This window comes from Cydia splendana, chromosome 8 (assembly GCF_910591565.1).
Source record: "Cydia splendana chromosome 8, ilCydSple1.2, whole genome shotgun sequence".
Classification (NCBI taxonomy): Eukaryota; Metazoa; Arthropoda; class Insecta; order Lepidoptera; family Tortricidae; genus Cydia; species Cydia splendana.
The window spans coordinates 17,952,411-17,970,598 of NC_085967.1; the positions used below are offsets into that span (position 1 = coordinate 17,952,411).

At 37.1% G+C, this 18,188-nt stretch overlaps 1 protein-coding gene across 1 annotated transcript in view; it reads left to right on the forward strand.

Moving 5' to 3' along the window:
• Window positions 1–16,492, forward strand: part of LOC134792955 (sodium-dependent dopamine transporter) — a 32,358-nt gene extending 15,866 nt beyond the window's left edge. The window contains exons 3-12 of the mRNA XM_063764437.1: window positions 7,091–7,225; window positions 10,216–10,370; window positions 10,828–10,937; window positions 11,290–11,428; window positions 12,157–12,291; window positions 12,819–12,922; window positions 13,205–13,442; window positions 13,680–13,908; window positions 14,265–14,533; window positions 14,809–16,492. Coding sequence (XP_063620507.1) covers window positions 7,091–7,225; window positions 10,216–10,370; window positions 10,828–10,937; window positions 11,290–11,428; window positions 12,157–12,291; window positions 12,819–12,922; window positions 13,205–13,442; window positions 13,680–13,908; window positions 14,265–14,533; window positions 14,809–14,988 — 1,694 coding nt within the window. The 3' untranslated portion in view covers window positions 14,989–16,492. The remainder of the gene's footprint in view (window positions 1–7,090; window positions 7,226–10,215; window positions 10,371–10,827; window positions 10,938–11,289; window positions 11,429–12,156; window positions 12,292–12,818; window positions 12,923–13,204; window positions 13,443–13,679; window positions 13,909–14,264; window positions 14,534–14,808) is intronic.
• Window positions 16,493–18,188: the final 1,696 nt, after the last annotated feature.

Genomic DNA, 18,188 nt, shown 5'->3' on the forward strand with positions numbered 1-18,188 from the left:
GTTTACTGAAACCGTTACTATACTAGAGTTAGACCATGAATAGTCTGTTTTGATAGCACACGCAGTGCAAGTGTTATTTTAAGCGTCAAACTTCTATGGAATTATGACGTATAAGTAACACTTGCACTGCATAACAGTTGGGTGCGTTGCGATGAGAATCGTACATAATAAACCCAATACTCGCGGTCACCGCATAACTCCATTCCATACATTATTTACAAACAAATGCCTCGCCCGAGACCCGAGACAGTGAGTTTTCCACTTTTCCTCTAAGCAACATAACAAAGGCCTCTGGAGGCCAAGGTTAGATAACTGTCACATAACAAAATATGTAGTACGGAAAAAAAATTGTGTTCGACCGTCTTGCTGCATCTAGTAAAATGATCTGTTCTGGGAGGTCATCTCGCCGAGGCGATCGCGTGGCGTAATCTGATTATACGCCGTCGATGACTGTCTTTTGACGTTTGAAGCGAGATTGCCTGAGAAAATGTATTTAGTGCTCCGAGGGAATGTAATTCAATATAGCTGAACCGAGAGTGGAGCGATGCGAATGTTTCGGGGAGGGGTTTGGAGTAAAATTTGTGTAGCTAGTATTACATTAACAATTCGCGTGTTGTTTGCGTGGTGCCAATGTAACTTTTTTTACGAGAGTCAAATCCAACCAACTACCTGTATCCAATCAATCCAAAAGTTATAGTTGTGAGAATCGTGCGCTTAAACTGCCCTGTTGTAGGTGTATGAATGTAGGTAGTACATACATAATTAAATTAAGAATAATTTTGTGATTCGGTCATTCTCCAGATTTAAACTCAGTCTGTTGAAACTCTGTTAAACTCCGTTGAACTAAAGGTAGAAAAAGTTAAACTAATTTCAGATTGATCGTTGACATAACATTTAAATTGTCTACAATCATGGGTGACTATTTTTTTCACAATTTAACCTTTAAGTACCTAACAAAAAGATAAAAAACAGTAAAAATATGTATTTGTTTCACTTAAATCCATTTAACATTTACCTACTGAATGTGTAGGGTTCCTGCTTGGTTCCTGCTCACGTCTCGTAAATCAGCCTGTGTTATGAACCTGCTATTGTCCAAATTATTTATTTTCCTGAACGTCCACTGAAAAGGTATAGTAATACAGGTTTCAGTAAGAAAATGTCTCCATAACCGTTCCCGTCCTAATTGTCGGGGCAGTGATTGCGCGGTAATTGATTGCGGCCACTTCATCACGCGCCCATTCATCACGCGTGACGTGACGGCTACGGCGCACTAGCCAGGACTTGGCCCTTGTTTTGACGAGACTATATTATAGGGTGACTTTTCGAAACCATACTACATTTCCCATATTAGTTAGTTAGGTACGGTCAGCTGTAATAATATCGGATAAGACAATGCGTAATCGTAAAAGTATGAGTGTGATAAAAACTTTTGAAAGCCTATTAATTTATTTATCTTATTTCTAAAACTATTAAAATGTCTCGGTACTGTGGTAGGTACTTTATGCGCTTAGCGTCCAGCTTGTATCATTTAGTCTCTTAGGTCTCTTGATTTGATCACTTGGTGTTTTTATTTACCTACTTAAAACTAAGGGCTATCACACAGTCTACACGCAATAATCTCAGCACCGTACACAGCGTAGGTGTACAGTTATTATTATTGTAACAATGAAATTGCAATATTAATATTGTAATAATATTGTAGTTGCTATAGAGGTTATACCTAAAATTCTATAGTCACCATACTGACGGACTAGTTTATTTGTTATTGACGTTGGTAGGTACATTCAGTAGCAGAAGTTGCTAAGTGGGCGAGGTGTTCAAAATTACCTTAACACGCTCTTATTCTCTTAACAATAAAGTCGCGTAAAAAATATTTTGACCACCAGGGGGCCGATTCTTGAATTTTGAGCGTTCGATTTCGTCACTCGAAAATCGTATCGGTGGAGAACAGCGAAATGCTAATTTTTGAAATACGAGCGATAGAAATTGGGAATCGAGTGGTATTGATCACTCGTTTTCAATTCTATTGATATAATTTAAATGCCGGGTACCTACTGGAGATATTATTGAACGAAATACCTATACGAAATCGAGCGGTCGAAATTAAAAAATGGGCCCCCTGGCCCGCTTAGCCACTTCTACCGCTGACTGCACTTCAAGAAAAACTAGTAAATCATAACAAACCCACTAAATAATACAATACGACGCTCCATAATAGACACATTTCCGTCGGCATCGAAATAATCCAGATAAAGATCCAACCCGGCTGATTTAATGCGTACCGTTGGAAATCTCATAATACCCAATCATCCGGCGTCTGCCGGGACACACCCGGCATTCCCGGGCTATCGGAGACGATTCGATTACACCTGACTTGAACCGGGCCAGCAATACGGATTTGATTTAATAGACCTTATTGTATTTATTGAATGTTCGATGGGGCAGTTGGTTACCGAGTAACTAGGGAAATATGGAATTATAGAGTATTCTCATCTCATTGTGCGCTTTGCTTTTACGTTTATTGAGAAATTCAAATGAGAAATTATTTAATTAAGAATTTAATTTTTAAGAATTGTGCTTCTGTATTTCTTACAGAAATGCAGCTGTTTATATCATTAACATAACTTCTTCTTCTTTCAAAAATTCAAAAAATATAATTCTCGGAAAACCATCGATAAACTCCTATTGGAACATCGGAATATCTAACATATCGAACAATCTAGATATAATCAATCTATAATCAATCACATTTTTACACGACTACTCAAAAACTTTGCGTTCGTGTTTGTATGTGAGTTTCTTTATAATCTCTCGCTTTTTCTTACAACCAGCTTACAACATAGTAAACCGTTTCGGATGACACTCCGTTACTTAGTTAGGAAATACCTAAAAAGTAAGTAAAGTTTTATTTCCATGTTCGTGCAGCTACGTTCAAAACCACTCGTCCCAAAAAATATTTCAAAAGCCAGCAACAGGAATCGCAAGTTGCGTCTTAAGACCCCATTATCCTCTAAGTGTAGTAAAAGTTCGGCCGCCTTTTAGCGAGTTCACAATGCCTTTATCTCGACCTGTTGCATCCGGCTATAAAGTAAATCTCCCCGGTCTCCCCTCGGCGAGCCGCGTTGCGAACTTGGGGTGTTTCAAATATCATTTTGGTAGTGCAGTGTGAAAATATGGTTTTGATTTTTCCCTTTACTATCTTTATTTTTAAGATGAACCTATGACTTTACATTGGAAAATTTATTGTTAAATGTTGTGCGTCTAGGAATGATTTTTGCTACTCGTAAGTTGCGAAGAAATGTTGTTTTAGGGTTGAACTGCCTACACTTACTTACCTACACATTATGTTACTTAACCCTTAAATGCATGATTTTTTGCCCGAAATTAATACCTATATGTATTACGTAATTGTTTGCGGATTATGGGAAAAATGGTAAAAAAAATATAACATCGATTTTCACTGCGAAATCAGTGTTAGAAGTTGAATAGGCTAAATCATATTTATGTAAATATGTAATTTTCAGTAATAGATATATGATTTTTTTTACTACCATTAGAAAGGTACATTATTTGTGATATACCTATGATTAAGTTTTTAAATATAAAATAATTACAAACCCCGAAGACACCGTTCTAAATCACATACTAAAACTCATCAACTTCTGGATTTTTTCAAGTTTTTCGACTTTTCCTCTTAAAACGAATGTAATTTTTATAAATTAAAAATATTGCTTAAATTAACCCTAAAATCATCACCCTACTACTTGACGTTTGGTATAAAGGTGCGTTCAAGACCGTAAGCCTTTTTTTTTAATCTGTGAGCTGTCTAATGCTTTGTAGACATTTGGCAACACTATGCATTTAAGGGTTAATACGACGTAGGTACTAACGACGTTCTTAAGAAAAATTGTTTTTTGCCTCGAACCGTCTTAGAGATAGCAGTTTGTACGCAAGATATAAAATAAGTACCGTAAATTGGGGTGAGTAGGGTTCACGGGGAGAGTTGGGTTATGAATGGGGAGAGAAGGATGAAAGGGGGGTGAGATGGGATTTTAAGGCTACTGCTACAAAAATAATGTATTCCAAAAAAAAAAAAAAAAAATCAGCTGACTAAATTGTCCAGAGCCGTTTTTCTCAAATTTTTGATATCATTCTTCGTTTCCAAATTATCGAGCACCAAAATCAAAAATTCGGAAAAAAAATAATTTTATTTTCACTATTTCGACCATAACTTTTTTTGTTTTTGACTTTCTCGAATAATTATTTTTGCACCTTACAGCTCTCGTGATTATGCGTCTTTTGAGCCTATTTTTTAATATCATATCTTCAAAACTTTCCGAGATATAAGGGGATCGCACTTTTTCGTGAAATCGGACCGTATACTGGAGCGAACGAAAAGACATTTCCAATGTCAAAACCACCCACTTTTCTAGTAGCATTTCGTTTCTGTAAGGGTCGCAGTTCTAACCTAACCTAACCCACTTTTGTTCGGTTCTGTGAGGGTCGCAGTTCAAACCTAACCTAACCCACTTAACGGCGCATGCGGTGTGGTGTACGGGGGTTTGAGCGGGAGGGGTTGAGAATCAGTGCATGATTCAAACTTTACCGGTCGCCGTGGTAAGACCTAGGATTTACCATATCGGTGTTGGTAAAAGCCCGAAGTAAACTAGTAAGATTTAACATTTCGGGCTTTTACCGATCGGCATCGGTAAAACCTAGGTTGTACCGGTAAATCCTAGGTTTTGCCGTACTTCGGGCTTTTACAGTAACATATACACCATTCAGTTTGCATATTTAAAAATAAAATGTTATCGAGGTTTGAATGTCAGTTTTGCACCTACTCACCCCATTTTACGGTACGTACCTATATATACCTACCTAGTGCATACCTATACTCGTATGTAAGCATAATTTGGACAGTGTAGTGTCGCACTTTGTAGGCATTGTCAATAAATTCCACAGTTATTTTTACCTCACAAAGGAGTAGGTACGATATATAACTCATAATTTAAGTACAATATCGACAATACTACGACTCCGTTTAACCTGCTGTTAACTTATGTGCATGTTTTAGAGCTTATGTTTGGGGGATAAGATTCAAAATTGTATATTTCTTATTGGAGTAATTTGCACGTTTATGAGACTTGGACGGAAGCGTCTCGTTCTTCAATTGGGACAGTCATTAGCTGGTCGCATTCAACGTTACTTGGAAACTGTTGACAACGTGTTGGCGTCAACAATCTTAGGCATTAACATCAAGTGGACATCTGTAGGACGACCAATAAAGCATTGGTTCATATTAATTTTACCTTTAGATTCCCCGTTAGGTTGGGGTAGGAACTCTTGACCATATTGTCGGCTGTGCATCATTGCGGTACCGCTACTGATGTGCCATCGAAAAGTTTCCAAAATTGCAAAAAAATCCAAATTGAAAAATTGCGTAGTATGGGGATCGAAATGACCGTTACCGAAATTAAATGTTTCTTTTTGTTTTCAATTAAAACTTCCAGGAATCCAGGAATTTTTACCTGATTTTTCCAAGAACGTTTCCAACTTTTCTGAAACTTTCCCCAATCTTGCAAATATGTAGGCACCGCCTTGGCAAGTGTGGGATACAATAGATATCTGACAGTTGAAAGCTGTATGATGCAATAGTACAGTCACCTACAATAATATATTACACTACGAAGGCCGCCAAAATATCTGACACGATCTTATTGGTAGAGCCATAAGAGCGTGTCACATATTTTTGCGGCCTTCGAAGAGTAACATATTATTGCAGGTGACTGTACGAATATATTATGTCATCCCACGACAATTGACGATTTATACAACTCTATTCACATGTAACAAATCAGTGTTGGCCGAAAGTTAATGCGAATTGAAAATGTTGGCCATTAACCATTATAAATTGAACCTTAAACCGTAACGGACGATTACGGTTTAAGGTTCAATTTATAATGGTTAATGGCCTACATTTTCAATTCGCATTAACTTTCGGCCAACACTGTAGCAAATATACCCCTCTAGCTACGGGTACGTGCACTGTCAATTACAAAATTGGCAGTGCTGTGGCGTCGTTATTAACTTCATTACTCTTACCTAAGATATTAAAATATCTAATATGTCGATATAGGAAGGTACTTTTTGAAACCGACACATAAGACACATGACTTTAAGTAGGTATATCAAATAAATAACGTTTTTACTTTACCTATATTACCCTATCCTTCTAGGCTATATTTGAATAATAACTTTTTTGTTTTTTAATAATTTAATTATTACGTCACTGCTGTAAACCCTGACCTTACTGGTACTTAAATCTAGAAAGTCATATGAACGACCGTCGCGAAAAAAAGGATAATACATTAATAAACTTTTGTTAACTTTACTGAAATGGGATGATACATTAACATATATTCTTAATAAGCACCCGTAGCGGTGACAATAAAATACTGATGCAAACCAAATTAATAATATTCAAGCCGTGTCAACTGAATTCACGGTTCAAAGGGACGAAGTCATGGGTAAAATTGCCGGCGTCTTAAAAGGCCAATTACGGGCAATTTGCCTCGCTCCCGGCGGCATTATTGCGAGATCGAGACATTTTTATACTTTAAGAAGATTATTGGTTCAATCTGTGGAAACAATAAGTCGGCTTTAGAGATAGTGGATTAATTATTCGAGATATTTAAGTACCTATTGGTTGGTCAGGGAAATGATTTCTTAGGGCCTTAAATCTTTGAGCGCGCGCGGCTGTTGTACTTACCCAAAATTAAATTTATTTTATTGAACATCATAGGGTTGCTTTAGTTATTTTTACGTAGATATATTATTAAAAGTGTACTCACCATAGAATGGTATATAAGTACTTTTTACTGACAAAAACGAAAGTGAGTAAGTAAGCAAATTCTATGTCATTGGCTTATCAGTTATCACGTATTATGGAATACTTACTGGAAAACCACTTAACCACAAAAGTTTGGTGTTTTTTTTTAATGAAAGAGTCGTGCCCTCGTAAGTCAAAAATTTAAAAATATAACTTACCTTACTATTTTGTCTTTTAAAATTAATTCATGTTTGTGCGCAGGAGCGTTCCTGGTGCCGTACTGTATCATGCTGGTGGTGGGCGGCATCCCGCTGTTCTACATGGAACTGGCACTGGGACAGTTCCACCGGAAGGGCGCCATCACCTGCTGGGGCCGCCTGGTGCCGCTCTTCAAAGGTATTGCGTTAATGATGCGTTCCTGATGCCGTACTGCATAATGCTGGTGGTGGGCAGTATCACGCTGTTATACATGGAGCTGTCATTGGGACAGTTCTGCTGGGGCCGCCTGTCGCCGCGCTTCAAAGATACTGCAATAGTGATGCAATGTTGCTGGTGCCGTACTGCATCATGCCGGTGGTGGGCGGTATCTAAAGCTGGCGCTGGGACAGTGCGATCCGAAGGGCGCCATTTCATAGATCTAAGGAAATAATCGAAGTTATTCCCATTGTTTCCTTTTTAAAAACAATTATTACTTTGAGGTGCATCATTGGGGTAACTTCGAAAGCGGGATAATTTTGAAAATGGCTAATATCTACTAAACCTTATTACTTTTGATACAAATACAGGAAGATTTTTGCCTAATTAGATTACATTTCGGTACTTACGATCATGGTACGATACTTAAAAAATCATGTCTAACTTCGATCGAAAAGGCAATTCTAACAATTAAAATCACGTTTAAAAAAAAACTTAAGATGTTTTATTAATTCCGAATAGGTAGAAAGTAGAAAGTCATTTATTCGATAAAGCACACATACACAGGACAAAAAATTAAAAAACAAAGAAAAAGAAAAAGAAGGTAGGTAACCCTAAAGTTACTTCCAAAGACAATAAAAAAGTTAAGTTTATATTACTTTTAATCATAACCCGTTGAGCTAATACGTAACCATTTCTCTATATCTCTACTGAAAAAGTCAACACGTTGATGTGCCGATTTTATTTTAATTGTCGATTTGTTTTTCGTCAAATTTCGGTAAATGTTGATGGAAAGATAGATGGTTGGCTATTCTGTACAATATAAGAGTGAATTGCAAAAAAGTTGTGTAATTAACTAATTAAGCGCAGTTAAGAAGCTGTTATTAGTCTTAACTTAATTGATTCATTTGTGGTACCAAAATTAACTATGTAAATTGTATTGTATTGTATTTATTGTACTTAATTAACTCTATAAGCATAATACGCTAACACACTTTCATGCATCTAACTTAAATAGAAATGGCTTAACTGTCGTTGGAATCAATTAACTTTAGACTATAATTACAAGTGCTTAACTATGTACATTTTTTTTGCAATTCACTCATAAGCCTAATTTCACAGTGTGTTCTAAAAATCTTCCTCTGAGTCACGCAAAAGTAATTCAACGGAAACATAACATAATTTTTTTGGGACAAGTTGTGATTTCGTTTTTATCCCGCTCAGAATGAGGAGCTCTTTAAACCAGCCAAATACTTATTTTCTCAATCTAACTTAAAAAAAATCGACAACAAACTAAAAATCGGCCCCGAATACCCATTGGCGTAGGTCACGTAGCTGCGCTATCAAACTGGAGGGCTTGGATCTTGAATTATTATGCTCTTAGGTGGCTCTTAGGCTTAGTTGCACTAGAGCCGGCGGCTCAGTGAAAACAGGAGATCGAAATATCTTCAGATACCTATATGTCGTTCGATTCGTCGACTTGTTTGGTTCATTTACAACTTTAAAATAAGACGTTGTTAGATAACTAAAAGAGTATAAATCAATTTAGTTTATTAAATTTTCATAGATTTAATAAGTAATTTCAAAATTTAAGAATAAAACAAAATAATTAAACTAAATATTAAAATAAAAACTAAAATTAAACTCTAACAACTATATACAGTATAAATTATAGATTGAGTCATGATTTAAATTATGACTTGAAGTAAGTACATTATTTGAAATACATATTATAATATACAGAGATATTAAAATTAACTCTTCCTTTTAACTAAATTGTCTATAATTAAAGGATACTCGTGAGGTAAAGGTAACTAGGTCTTGACCAAAAAATATAAGCCCATTTTTTTTATTCAAAACCGTTAATATTCAAATATCTGTCCTGCTGATACAACGATAAAAACATCTTATTTTAATTGCCATTTTACACAATGCAATCAAGTTAAATTCCAATAGATAGGTATTCAACTTTTAAACTTAAGCAATTTCAAAAGAGTCTCATATCAGGGTTGATATAAGCGCGCCCCGGCACTTATCCATAATTGACACCATTTCGCCCTAAGTGCCCCGTATGGACTAAAAGGACTCGGAGATTTGCGAGGCTTACGCTCTGATTTCATTTGACGCAGTCGTCACGTACCGTGTAAAGTGGCTTCGGTGCGATTTTTACGAAATAAAATTGGTAATGGAGTGGAAAGGTTTGAGCGTGGTTTATGGGAGGATTTTTGGGTGACCGGCTGGGCTGGGGTGATTTTGATTTAATGTTACGGTATGTGAATTCTTTGACTTTTTGGCCGCATTATCTGAAGTAGAGGGTGGATTGTGTAGTTAGTTGTGTCACTTACGTATTGACAAGTATTGTGTTGTAGAATATTATAGGTCGGCAGGCAGAAGTAGGTACTTCGGGCAAGATTCTAAAGATTCTAAAATTCTAAATTCTATGAACTCACGCTAGACCGGGCCGAGGCGTCCGACATGTCATTCTCTATGACGTCTGATCGGTGATCACACTGTGCTTTCCATAGAAAACGAAGCGCCGATAGCTCCAGCCGATAGGGACCATTCATCCATCCGATCATCATCACAATAAAGGATGACTCACGTCACGCTAGACCGGGCCGCGGCCGGGCCGGAGCTTCCGGCGCTTCGTTTTCTGTGCTAGAACCACGTGATCACCAATCAGCCGTCATAGAAAATGACATGTCGGACGCCTCGCCCCTGGCCCGGCCAGGCCTAACGTGAGTATCCATAACTTGCGACCGTTCGGAACACCGGGCCGATCGCTCTTAATCAACTGACCTACCGAAGCTTACCAGAAGCGTGCAAATGTTTACATTCTATTCTTTTTGTCATGCTTTAGAGAGGCGCAAAAATAAGCGGATTTGTAGTAGGTATCGCCCGCAGATGTATCCGCTTAGTAAAGAATAGCTAAGTAAGACTTACCTATAACAATATTATACATATTTGATCAGGCATCGGCTACGCGGTGGTGCTGATCGCGTTTTACGTGGACTTCTACTACAACGTGATCATCGCGTGGGCGCTGCGGTTCTTCTTCGCTTCCTTCACCACCATGCTGCCCTGGACCAACTGCGACAACGAGTGGAACACGCCGGCTTGTAAACCGGTAAATCTGCTAGTTCAACTATTGTGTTCGTGAAAATAGGTATAGACAAAATGGTGACCCGAGATAAATGGATGACCCAGGCAGCGCCGCGCCGCATTGCAAAGTTTTAACACATGGTTAGTTGCGGGACTTGCGAGAAGTGCACCAACTTAACTCAAGAATAAAAGTATGATGTTAACTAGAATAGGTACCTTTACCCTATGAACCATATCCTCAACAGATCATACACAGATTTATAAATTAATTCCCATTATGGCCTGTATCAACTACATAGATATGCCCGTGGATATGCCTACAAGTACAAAACGCTACTTGCAAGTAAACCGGTAAATGCACGTGTTGCTAATTATTTACATTCTAAAGTAGACGATACCTTTGAGATAGTTTAGATTCTTATAAAACTTCAGAGGAATTTCAAAGAATCTGAATCTACCTAAACCTTCATTTCTGGTGGCAGTTCTCGGCGTTCCACCATCAGACGAACACTAACCAATCCCGCACACACAACTCCACAATGGCGGCTGCGGCGACAACCCCTTTCACTTCTGCCGCTTCCGAATACTTTAAGTGAGTATTTTAAGGCCCTTGATTTTTATACATTCACCAAGAATTAAAAAAAAAGATATATGAATGGTGCCTAATTTTCTGAATTTTGAGCCTTTTGTTTTGGTACCTACTGAGTTTTCTTTTCCACGAACTTTTCGTACTACGACCGATTTTAACTCCAAAGCTGAAAAAATCTCGCTTATATCTTATACACTGTACAGAATACCATATTAGATATCCAATAATAAAATGTAGAGCACAGTGGGGCATATGTGGCTTATATTTAAGTTGTATGTATATGAACTTAGTAGCCGCTGCCCCGATTTTTTTGTCCAAAAATGTACCTATTATGTGATTATAAATGGGGTTGTAGCCGGGCTATACTGGAGCTCCAAGGCAGCGAAGGCCTGCACGACCTGGGCGCGATCAAGTGGGACATGGCTCTGTGCTTGCTGGCGGTTTACATCATCTGCTATTTCTCGCTTTGGAAGGGCATCAGCACTTCTGGCAAGGTTGGAATTTTTCATCAAAAATTAATAAGAATAGAAATACCTTTTAACCTTTAGTGCACGGCCTCAGTGGCGCGTACAGCGATGCGTTCAGTGAGGCGTGCAGTGTGGCCTCGAGATTCCAGGGGACTTGATCTGCGTGGGCTAAGTGAAGCCGCTCGCATAGTACGCTTGCATATGTTTAACATGGACGCCGCGTGCCTCACCCCACGGCCCGCTGGTCGCTCTGCTCAAGCGTCCATTTAATCTGCACACTAAGGGCCAGTTGCACCAACCACATTTGACAGACTGATCAACGTCAGCCGGCGCGCCCCGGCGCTTTACTATGAAACTTTCCATACATAAAAATTTTGCGAACTCTTTAACGATACGAACAGTTTGGTGCAACCGACCCTTAGAGTCAGATTAGGCTAACTATGCATGGCTTTTACAATGACAAAGTGTCCCAATGCCATCATTAATGTCGAATTTCTATGAAAATAAGAATTTGAATGACACTTTGTTCTGTTCAAGTCAGTGCAAAGTTTGCTTAGACAAACTCCATGTGTTTTTAGTTTTACCAATGGCTTGTTTTACCTACAATTTCATAGGGTTTGCCTAGAATCTAGGCAATCTAGGCCCCAAATTTTCAAACTAATAAGCACAATTACCAGATTGTTTTTGTGGTGAACACTTGCAACATAGGTGAAAACCTTTTCTTTCTTGATGTCTGATAAATTGTATTCTTGTAGGTGGTTTGGTTCACGGCTCTCTTTCCATACGCGGTACTGCTTATTCTTCTGGTGCGCGGCATCACTCTTCCCGGCTCGGCGGACGGCATCCGGTATTACCTCAGTCCCAACTTCGAGGCTATCACACAACCTCAGGTAATTAATAGGGTTGTTTTGTTAGTTATCGTATATACTTGCATCATTAACCATAAATTAGTACCTATATGTTATTGCTGTCATTAACTTTTTGCTGATAAACAGCGAAAAAAAAATGAAATGTTTAAAGGGTTAGCAGAATTTAAAACCCATTAGTGTATAAGATGCCTTTTGGCATCTTAGTTTATGTACATAAATTACATTTAAAAAAATGATTAATTACCTATGACATAAAATGACTTACCTACTAAGTAATTACGAGAATAATCTCCAATTTCAGGACCTAAATTAATAATTCGAATAATTCCTAAGCTAACGTGTTAGGTTGATACGACTGTTAAATTAACACCCGTAATTTTTTTTTATTAACAGTGTTAATAAAAGAAATTTCAGCAACAACGGGTTTTTTCCTCAAAAATTTGTTGATGCTATTTCACGGGCTTAGGTAGGTATATTACCACAACACCTGACCTACCTACCTGTTCTGTACCTATATGAACTGAACTAAGAACCAATTTCATCAATAGGTATGGGTAGACGCGGCGACTCAAGTATTCTTCTCTCTTGGACCTGGTTTCGGTGTGCTCTTGGCGTATGCTTCATACAATAAGTACCATAACAACGTGTACAAGTAAGTTTTATAATCATCTTATTTTATTAATTAGGTGTAAAACTACTTCTATATTTCTTAAGATACAATTCAACACAAATACTACATATCTACCTCAATAAGAGTAAACGAAGTAACTACAAAGGCCACAATTTTGGTGGGGGAATTGTTGGTCGCACGATGTTTCATATGAGGCCCTGTTTGATTCGTCAAAGTGTGACATGGCTACTTTAATTAGTTTTATGACTCATAGGCCTCACACTCCGTCTCAATAATTCCTGAAATGAAGATATTTTTTAACAGAGACGCCCTCCTAACAAGCGTGATCAACTCCGCTACCTCGTTCGTTGCTGGCTTCGTCATCTTCAGCGTTCTCGGCTACATGGCGAACGTGTCTGGTCGACACATTGAGGACGTGGCGACAGAGGGCCCGGGGCTTGTGTTCGTGGTGTACCCGGCCGCTATAGCGACTATGCCGGGCTCGACGTTCTGGGCGCTGATATTCTTTATGATGCTACTGACGCTTGGACTGGATAGCTCTGTAAGTCGAGTCACTAATTACTAAGGTTTGGATTACATGGTGAACGTGTCGGACCGGCTTATTGAAAATGTAGCGACAGAGGGCCCAGGGCTCGAGTTCGTGGTCTACTTTAATAATAAAATGCCAAGCTATTGGTCTTCTGAAAATTTCGATATACCTATTGATAATATATTAGATGTATAATTTTAGAATGTGTCGATTCTATCCAAAAACACGATAAACTTCTTTCCTCTACAGTTCGGCGGTTCCGAGGCCATAATAACAGCGCTAAGCGACGAGTTCCCACCGATCGGGCGGCACCGCGAGATCTTCGTGGCCTGTCTCTTCACGCTCTACTTCTTCGTGGGCTTGGCTTCCTGCACCAAGGGCGGCTTCTACTTCTTCCAGCTTCTGGACCGGTATGCGGCTGGCTATTCGATTCTGGTGGCTGTGTTCTTTGAGGCGATTGCCGTTTCTTGGATTTATGGTGAGAATAATTTGTCATAACAGTAATTATAAATTACATATTCCTAACATAAATATGAAATACTTACTTAGTATGACTACGTCTTTCATTTCCTAATAAACATAGTTACTGAAGTACTTACTTCAGTAACAAGAGAAACATTAAAGTGGATCACATTTACCTACCGGTAGGTAAATGTGATCCACTTTAATGTTTCTCTTGTTACTGAAGTCTTCTGTAATATGAAATACCATTCGTCTTTGGAGGTGAATCTCTTCGGCACCATATCGTTATATTCGTCCGATTTTTCGTTTCTTATACTCAAGTATGTACCTAAGTAGTTCACGACTTGACACTCATGTCTCGCTCCTCCCCAGGCACTGAGCGTTTCTGCGAAGACATCCGCGATATGATCGGCTTCCGACCGGGCCTGTACTGGCGCGTCTGCTGGCGCTTTGCGGCCCCAGCCTTCCTTCTCTTCATCACCGTATACGGGCTTCTGGACTACGAACCGCTGCGATATGAGGGCTACGTGTACCCCGGCTGGGCTAATGCGCTTGGGTGGGCTATAGCTGGCTCGAGCGTTTTGTGCATACCGACCGTGGCAATATATAAAATTCTCACCACTAAGGGCAGCTTTGTGGAGGTATCCATATTTTTCAATTTCTTTTTTTGTCCTTTCTTTGTAGTTTATCATTTTTGTTTATTTCTTGTTCTAGTTAGTAATACATATAATCGATTTGTGGTGTTTTGTTTCGTTTAAAAACTTGTAAGATCAGTATGCCTAATCATAATTTAAGAAGCTACGCCTTAGCCATATTTTATTTTAAAAGCAAGGCGTAAATATGAAAGTGTACCTGAGCATCCTCTATTTACGAGCTCCTCTAAGGCAAACTCATTTTTCAAAATTAATTTCCTCAGCGCATACGCATCCTGACCACGCCCTACGCGGACACCGAAGCGCGTCGCAGCGCTACCAACGGTATGGTGGTCTCCGAGAGCGGCGGAGTGCGGCTCGCGTCCACTGTACCCTCGCCCAGCACACCTCCAGCCACCACCCCCACAACACCAGGCCTGGCCACAGGCCCCGCGCTCGTCTGAGCGCAGCTCTCCTTCGACGTCTACTATGTGTAGTCCGCTTAGCCTCTTTTAGCAGTTTAGTTGATCCGTCTCGTCTCTAGGAAATCGGGGTTGTGCAAGTTATTCTGGTTACGGCATTTGTGTGTTAACCTACGGCAGTTCATCGGATAGTTGCTGGATAAAAAGGCTGTTGATTTTTAATAATTACTTAGGTATTTTAAATATACGAGGCTAAAATATTGTTTAACGCTTGCAGAAGTTTGTAGGACTATCTTGTTTAGGTTTTTGTCGAATTTATAGGAGAGCGCATGTGTTAAGCGTAATGTTTTTGGATAAATACGAGATTAGTGTTTTCGATTGGTTTACGCTTTAACTATATTTTTTGTACAAAATACGTTATGTTAATCATAAAGTAATATTTATACAATATACTCAAGAAGAAATATTGTGCTGTGATGGATGATATATTAGAAAATACTGAGCATATTTGGATGAGTTTTGTAGCTGGTAAGTAAAATATTAGACGCTTGCTGCTGTGCTGTATACTAAACTAAGGGAAAAAGGTAATTTTACGTTTTATGAGAGCAATCATAAAAGTATTAATTTAAAAAAACATAATTATTTCTGTCATTTTATTCATATTATATTTTTACTTACCTATTTAGCAAGCTTTATCGATTAAGACTAAAATATAGTATCCAGTAGAAAATTAGTCGTAGGTAAACCCAAAATTAGGTGTAAGTAGTTAGATTCAAATAAGAAAAAATATAATTTCTGGATAAATGTAAATAAAACTATCTTGAATGATAGTGTGTGAAAGTTGTATGAAATAATCCTAATTATTCATATTATAAAACACTTGTGTAAATAAGTAGCTATATTATAAAGTCTACTTGCACTAGAATTGATTTCGATACACTATAGTTCAAATGGCATTATAATCTATCTAGATATACCTAACCATATAAAATAGCACAAAATAAAAAAAAAAACATAACAAATCCATAAAAAGTTACAAATATTTACTTGTTAGGTTTTATTTTAGAGCATGTATTGTGTGCTGATCTATGTTAAACTTAGGTCATAAATGAGAAAGGAATGCACTTGCTTATCTTTCTTGTAAACTGGACTTATAGTGTATATTTAAATACCTAGGTGTACAACAGAATAATTCAGCAAACCGTCGATGTGTTAGCAGTAGCTTATTTTATATACAGATACTTTATATTAATAAAGCATGAAGGTTGAAGCTGGAACAATACCGTATATTTACAGAAACCCCATTTTAATACATTGTTGTATGTTTTTCCACACATTTATTTTATTTTTATTTTTTTGCGGGTTGTAAATGCTTGTGTTTTAAATTATTTCATCTCAAGATATATATGTTTAAGGATTGTACATTAAAATGAGAAACGTGTATTGATGCATTAATATTTTTTAGAAGTAGAAAAAATGTAGTTATTTTGGCGTAAAAAATACGTACCTACCTTAGACAAATATATACCTACCTAATACATATTTAAATATATTAACCAAAGATAATAATGTTTGGAGGTATAATTTTAACAATAATAAATATAATAATAGATACATATTTTGAACCTACATATTAGGGATTTCCCTAGTGCTGTTTTTGTTTCTTAATAATTTCATAAATGTTTAAAATAATATATAACATTATTTATAAATAACCCAAAGGAAATAACTCACAAATTAAATATTTGTAGATTAGTTAAAGTTTCGTCTAGTAGGTTTTAAGGATGAAAATGAAATGCTGTGTAGATAATAGTAAAGTAGAATTAAAATCGGTGTGATAATTGATAAAAGAGTTCATATACCCACGTATAGCCATATATTACTAATCTTAGGAAATTAGAGTTTATCTCTTTATGGTTGTACTCGTCCCTATTCAAGTATACCTACATTTTCGAAATCTAGATGTCGTTTTAGTTGTGATGTTATTGTAGCTACCTAATTGTAACGGTGCTCCATTTTTTTTTACACTTTATTTAACTTTTTTTCTACTATTCGTGACTCCGTCCTGGGCAATGCGGACTGATGAATAGTAAAAATAATATTTTATACCTTTATTTATGAATGGGGAAACGATAATGGTATCTAACACGCACTCCACATAGGCTTACTTATTTTACGAACACCTCGTACACAACTTTAAAAAAGTAGCTAATTTTCGTAGGTAATGTAATTAACATATAATTGCTACATATAGAAATAGATTTTAACTTCCTAGCTACAAGGATCCCATCTTTAAAATAACCCAATAAAAAAAAATCTTGAAAACAGGATTTTTAGGTAAGCCGTTTGTGTTTTTTTTTCTGATTATATTGCTATAACTTGATATGTAGGTTATATATTTACAGAAAGTAATATTAAACATATACGTACAGTAGATATAATAATATACTCGTTTCAAAGTAGCCGTTGGTTGATGTCTCAATATATAATAATGTTTCAATCTATAAGTAGCCAATATTCAAGATGTTTGATGTTAGAATATTTGATGTAAGCAACGTGCAGAATATTATTATTATGTTATTCATATAGCTGTTGATGTTATCCTGCAGGCGATCAGTAGTCATACCAGCCATTATGACTATTGATTAATTTATAGAATAAATTTGTTTATACTTACTGTAATTTGAGTTTTATTGAAAACACCTAACAGTAACCATGTTAATAATATTAGGTACGGATGTAGTGCATAACTATTTTCCATCGTATTTTCACGGATATTTACGAACGTGTCTTGCTATTTCATATTCAGTCAGTCTCGGTTTAAAAAGTACCTACTGACATTGATTGAACTAGTATGATGACAAATACGAACGTTTCCGAGAAAATACGATGGAAAACAATTATGCACTACATCTGCAGGTAGGTATACTTATTTCGAATCATTTCTTTATATAGATAAGGTATTTCTGTATAGGTAAAAAGTAAAGTAAATTCTTTTTTTACTAATTACGAAATGCATGAAATAAAATGACAAAAAACGTTTCTCTCAAAAGAACCAGTTGTAGATATTAATTTAAATAAGAGATAATAGTTGTTAAGTAGGTATGTACCTTTTATTCCTACAGGAATGTCAGGAATATGCTCCATCAAATTTTACTGGTTTACACTGCTATCAAATTGTTAACTTACAGAATTTGCAAAGATTTCAATATAAATAGCGCACCCCCCGCGTACGCCGAACA